The 6,638-nt window shown below is 39.7% G+C and overlaps 1 protein-coding gene across 1 annotated transcript in view; it reads left to right on the plus strand.

Annotated features, from left to right (window-relative positions):
* The window catches only part of man2c1 (mannosidase, alpha, class 2C, member 1), a 96,003-nt gene extending 90,163 nt beyond the window's left edge, over nt 1-5,840 (plus strand). Inside the window, 3 exon segments of the mRNA XM_084185596.1 lie at nt 2,335-2,477; nt 2,805-2,908; nt 5,404-5,840. Of these exon segments, the coding sequence (XP_084041722.1) occupies nt 2,335-2,477; nt 2,805-2,908; nt 5,404-5,518 (362 nt within the window). The 3' untranslated portion in view covers nt 5,519-5,840.
* Nucleotides 5,841-6,638: the final 798 nt, after the last annotated feature.

Consider the following 6,638-nt stretch of genomic DNA (forward strand, 5'->3'; position numbering starts at 1 on the left):
TGAGGTGTTTTATGATTAATAGTGATGTTGTGCTTTTGGACACTGTCCTCAGGCTCCAGCTTTATGTTTATATGTTTTTATGTTGATGTGCTATTGTTTTTAATTGATTTTATTTGTATATTTAACCTATTCTTGACTCTGTGGTTCTTGCACTTGTTTGGGGAACAGGATTTCATTATTTGTATCTACATTTCTGCCTGAGAAATGACACCCTGATATAGTTCTGTGATCTGTGATATACTTCTGTGAATCACTGAGGCATTGTGTGTTTGTGTGTTCTTTGTCCTCAAAACCTTCAAATAACTTGAGGTGTTTTATGATTAATAGTGATGTTGTGCTTTTGGACACTGTCCTCAGGCTCCAGCTTTATGTTTATATGTTTTTATGTTGATGTGCTATTGTTTTTAATTGATTTTATTTGTATATTTAACCTATTCTTGACTCTGTGGTTCTTGCACTTGTTTGGGGAACAGGATTTCATTATTTGTATCTACATTTCTGCCTGAGAAATGACACCCTGATATAGTTCTGTGATCTGTGAAACAGTTCTGCATTGTGTGTTTGTGTGTTCTTTTTCTTTTGAATTTTCAAATAAACTTGACGTGTTTTATGATTAATAGTGATGTTGTGCTTGTACTATTTTGGACACACTGTCCTCAGGCTCCAGCTTTATGTTGTATGTTGATCGTATTAAAACAAAGAAAACAATCTGAAGTTGTTGTTTTTAAGTTATATATACCATGATTTTTCCGGTCCGGCCCACTTGGGAATAGATTTTCCTCCATGTGGCCCCTGAGCTAAAATGAGTTTGACACCCCTGTTTTACAGGGTCAGCCATAGTAGTATGATAGGTGCATTGTAATGTGTTGTTTTACAGGGTCAGCCATAGTAGTATGATAGGTGCAGTGTAATGTGTTGTTTTACAGGGTCAGCCATAGTAGTATGATAGGTGCAGTGTAATGTGTTGTTTTACAGGGTCAGCCATAGTAGTATGATAGGTGCAGTGTAATGTGTTGTTTTACAGGATCAGCCATAGTAGTATGATAGGTCCAGTGTAATGTGTTGTTCTACAGGGTCAGCCATAGTAGTATGATAGGTCCAGTGTAATGTGTTGTTTTACAGGGTCAGCCATAGTAGTATGATAGGTCCAGTGTAATGTGTTGTTTTACAGGGTCAGCCATAGTAGTATGATAGGTCCAGTGTAATGTGTTGTTTTACAGGGTCAGCCATAGTAGTATGATAGGTCCAGTGTAATGTGTTGTTCTACAGGGTCAGCCATAGTAGTATGATAGGTGCAGTGTAATGTGTTGTTTTACAGGGTCAGCCATAGTAGTATGATAGGTCCAGTGTAATGTGTTGTTTTACAGGGTCAGCCATAGTAGTATGATAGGTCCAGTGTAATGTGTTGTTCTACAGGGTCAGCCATAGTAGTATGATAGGTCCAGTGTAATGTGTTGTTCTACAGGGTCAGCCATAGTAGTATGATAGGTCCAGTGTAATGTGTTGTTCTACAGGGTCAGCCATAGTAGTATGATAGGTGCAGTGTGTTGTTTTACAGGGTCAGCCATAGTAGTATGATAGGTGCAGTGTAATGTGTTGTTTTACAGGGTCAGCCATAGTAGTATGATAGGTCCAGTGTAATGTGTTGTTTTACAGGGTCAGCCATAGTAGTATGATAGGTCCAGTGTAATGTGTTGTTCTACAGGGTCAGCCATAGTAGTATGATAGGTCCAGTGTAATGTGTTGTTCTACAGGGTCAGCCATAGTAGTATGATAGGTCCAGTGTAATGTGTTGTTCTACAGGGTCAGCCATAGTAGTATGATAGGTCCAGTGTAATGTGTTGTTTTACAGGGTCAGCCATAGTAGTATGATAGGTCCAGTGTAATGTGTTGTTTTACAGGGTCAGCCATAGTAGTATGATAGGTGCAGTGTAATGTGTTGTTTTACAGGGTCAGCCATAGTAGTATGATAGGTCCAGTGTAATGTGTTGTTTTACAGGGTCAGCCATAGTAGTATGATAGGTGCAGTGTAATGTGTTGTTTTACAGGGTCAGCCATAGTAGTATGATAGGTCCAGTGTAATGTGTTGTTTTACAGGGTCAGCCATAGTAGTATGATAGGTGCAGTGTAATGTGTTGTTCTACAGGGTCAGCCATAGTAGTATGATAGGTCCAGTGTAATGTGTTGTACAGCACTCCTGGAGCAAATTAGGATTAAGTGCCTTGCTCAAGGGCACAGACAGATTTTTCACCTTGTGGGCTCGGGTATTCAAACCAGCAACCTTTCAGTTACTGGCCCAACGCGCTAACCGCTAGGCTTCCTGCTGCCCTTCAGGAACCTTCCAGGAAGCGTCAGTCATCCAGTATGCCTACAACCTCAACTACCCTCTGAGGCTAATCGACCATTCCCCCGGCTCTGCAGTCTGGAGCGCCTTCTCTGTCAGCGCTGCAGCCGTCATCCTGGAGACCATCAAACAGGTGGGGACCCTGCCAGGAAATAACCCTTACTTGATTTCCACATGTGTCAAAGCAGGTTGGGTGAGCTGGGAAGGGCTCAGTGAGTTTAGACAAAGGGCCATTTCCTGGGAGGGTACCAAGTAGTGTGGATACTGAATAGCTGACTGAATATAATATAATATGCCATTTAGCAGACGCTGAAGATGACAAATTGGCCTGCTTTACTGTAATACGTTCTGTTCAGCAACTTTGAGATTTTTATTGCATGTTTCATTGCTGATTGTATTTCCTGACAGTTTCTATCATGCGATTTCCAACGTATTTAATGGTCCTATTCTCTCCTTCCAGGCGGAGGACAGGAAGGATGCTCTGGTGGTGCGTCTCTATGAGGCACATGGTAGCAGTGTCACAGCGTCCCTCTCTACACGCCTCCCCGTCACAGAGGCTTGGCAGTGAGTTCTAACTTCACTTAGGGTTCTGAAGGGGTCAGACAGTTGTACTGAGCTCTCTGCATCACATGGCAGCAGTGTCAGTGTGTCTCTCTACCCCGTCCCCCCCCGTCCCCGTCCCCGTCCCCGTCCCATACCGTCAGTGAGGCGTCTTCATTGTAATTTAGGCCTAGATTCTATATCTGTAGTGCTATATCACAGATTGTAATTTAGGCCTAGATTCTATATCTGTAGTGCTATATCACAGATTGTAATTTAGGCCTAGATTCTATATCTGTAGTGCTATATCACAGATTGTAATTTAGGCCTAGATTCTATATCTGTAGTGCTATATCACATATTGTAATTTAGGCCTAGATTATATCTGTAGTGCTATATCACAGATTGTAATTTAGGCCTAGATTCTATCTGTAGTGCTATATCACAGATTGTAATTTAGGCCTAGATTCTATCTGTAGTGCTATATCACAGATTGTAATTTAGGCCTAGAATCTATATCTGTAGTGCTATATCACAGATTGTAATTTAGGCCTAGATTCTATATCTGTAGTGCTATATCACAGATTGTAATTTAGGCCTAGATTCTATATCTGTAGTGCTATATCACAGATTGTAATTTAGGCCTAGATTCTATATCTGTAGTGCTATATCACAGATTGTAATTTAGGCCTAGATTCTATATCTGTAGTGCTATATCACAGATTGTAATTTAGGCCTAGATTCTATATCTGTAGTGCTATATCACAGATTGTAATTTAGGCCTAGATTCTATATCTGTAGTGCTATGTCACAGATTGTAATTTAGGCCTAGATTCTATATCTGTAGTGCTATGTCACAGATTGTAATTTAGGCCTAGATTCTATATCTGTAGTGCTATATCACAGATTGTAATTTAGGCTTAGATTCTATATCTGTAGTGCTATATCACAGATTGTAATTTAGGCCTAGATTCTATATCTGTAGTGCTATATCACAGATTGTAATTTAGGCCTAGATTCTATCTGTAGTGCTATATCACAGATTGTAATTTAGGCCTAGATTCTATATCTGTAGTGCTATATCACAGATTGTAATTTAGGCCTAGATTCTATATCTGTAGTGCTATATCACAGATTGTAATTTAGGCCTAGATTCTATATCTGTAGTGCTATATCACAGATTGTAATTTAGGCCTAGATTCTATATCTGTAGTGCTATATCACAGATTGTAATTTAGGCCTAGATTCTATATCTGTAGTGCTATATCACAGATTGTAATTTAGGCCTAGATTCTATATCTGTAGTGCTATATCACAGATTGTAATTTAGGCCTAGATTCTATATCTGTAGTGCTATGTCACAGATTGTAATTTAGGCCTAGATTCTATATCTGTAGTGCTATGTCACAGATTGTAATTTAGGCCTAGATTCTATATCTGTAGTGCTATATCACAGATTGTAATTTAGGCCTAGATTCTATATCTGTAGTGCTATATCACAGATTGTAATTTAGGCCTAGATTCTATATCTGTAGTGCTATATCACAGATTGTAATTTAGGCCTAGATTCTATATCTGTAGTGCTATATCACAGATTGTAATTTAGGCCTAGATTCTATATCTGTAGTGCTATATCACAGATTGTAATTTAGGCCTAGATTCTATATCTGTAGTGCTATATCACAGATTGTAATTTAGGCCTAGATTCTATATCTGTAGTGCTATATCACAGATTGTAATTTAGGCCTAGATTCTATATCTGTAGTGCTATATCACAGATTGTAATTTAGGCCTAGATTCTATATCTGTAGTGCTATATCACAGATTGTAATTTAGGCCTAGATTCTATATCTGTAGTGCTATATCACAGATTGTAATTTAGGCCTAGATTCTATATCTGTAGTGCTATATCACAGATTGTAATTTAGGCCTAGATTCTATATCTGTAGTGCTATATCACAGATTGTAATTTAGGCCTAGATTCTATATCTGTAGTGCTATATCACAGATTGTAATTTAGGCCTAGATTCTATATCTGTAGTGCTATATCACAGATTGTAATTTAGGCCTAGATTCTATATCTGTAGTGCTATATCACAGATTGTAATTTAGGCCTAGATTCTATCTGTAGTGCTATATCACAGATTGTAATTTAGGCCTAGATTCTATATCTGTAGTGCTATGTCACAGATTGTAATTTAGGCCTAGAATCTATATCTGTAGTGCTATATCACAGATTGTAATTTAGGCCTAGATTCTATATCTGTAGTGCTATATCACAGATTGTAATTTAGGCCTAGATTCTATATCTGTAGTGCTATATCACAGATTGTAATTTAGGCCTAGATTCTATATCTGTAGTGCTATATCACAGATTGTAATTTAGGCCTAGAATCTATATCTGTAGTGCTATATCACAGATGATATCTGTATCACAGATTGTAATTTGAAGTAGCGGTCTTTACACCCTGTTGCGGTTTTCAACCACTGAACCCTCTTCTCATTCGTCCTCTCCTCAGCTGTGATCTACTGGAGCGAGTGGATCCCTCTCGCCCTGCACCAATCACAGCCTCCGGAATCTCTATCAACTTCAGTCCCTTCCAGATTGTGTCCCTTCTACTTTACCTAAAGTAAAATAGTTTTTTGTTCTGGTCCAAAGTAGTGCAGTAAATAGGGTATAGGGTGCATTTAGTATGCACACTTTGTCCCTGTGTGTCTTTAGTGGGACCAGGATGTTGTCATCATTACAGTCTCTCGTAACTGCATTTGGACCCGCTTTAAATGACGTTGCGCTTCATAAAGCCTTCATAAGCACTGCATAAATGTGTTACAAAGCATCTATAACTGTATGTCATGCTTTATAAAGGGTTTATAAATGTGGCATAACTGACAATCACCCAATGTCAAATGTAACGTCACCCACCGTCGAATATGATATAAATGTGCTTTATAAAGGGTGACATGTTGTGGTGAAGTGGTCATATGTTGGTCATATTACACCTCATCTCGTTCCCATACAGGGTGACATGTTGGTCATATTACACCTCATCTCGTTCCCATATAGGGTGACATGTTGGTCATATTACACCTCATCTCGTTCCCATATAGGGTGACATGTTGGTCATATTACACCTCATCTCGTTCCCATATAGGGTGACATGTTGGTCATATTACACCTCATCTCGTTCCCATATAGGGTGACATGTTGGTCATATTACACCTCATCTCGTTCCCATATAGGGTGACATGTTGGTCATATTACACCTCATCTCGTTCCCATATAGGGTGACATGTTGGTCATATTACACCTCATCTCGTTCCCATATAGGGTGACATGTTGTGGTGAAGTGGTCATGCACTCCTATAGAACTCTATGGCCACTCCCACTAAGGCCATCTCTGATTGGTTGATCTCCCAGGGTTATATGTGCTGTGTGTGCAATAGCCTGGGGACGACGTTACACCAAGAAACACTCACCTTGATGAAAGCCCCCAACCTAAAGAAATTGAAAGTGTCTTTCTTCTGGATCCAAGTTATATGTTCCTCAGTACACAAACGAGCCATACCGAGCGGTGCTGGGCCCAGTCAGGTCTTTAACACAACAATATAACGAGCCATACCGAGCGGTGCTGGGCCCAGTCAGGTCTTTAACACAACAATATAACGAGCCATACCGAGCGGTGCTGGGCCCAGTCAGGTCTTTAACACAACAATATAACGAGCCATACCGAGCGGTGCTGGGCCCAGTCAGGTC

This window comes from Coregonus lavaretus, assembly GCF_964263955.1.
Source record: "Coregonus lavaretus genome assembly, chromosome: 21".
Classification (NCBI taxonomy): domain Eukaryota; kingdom Metazoa; phylum Chordata; class Actinopteri; order Salmoniformes; family Salmonidae; genus Coregonus; species Coregonus lavaretus.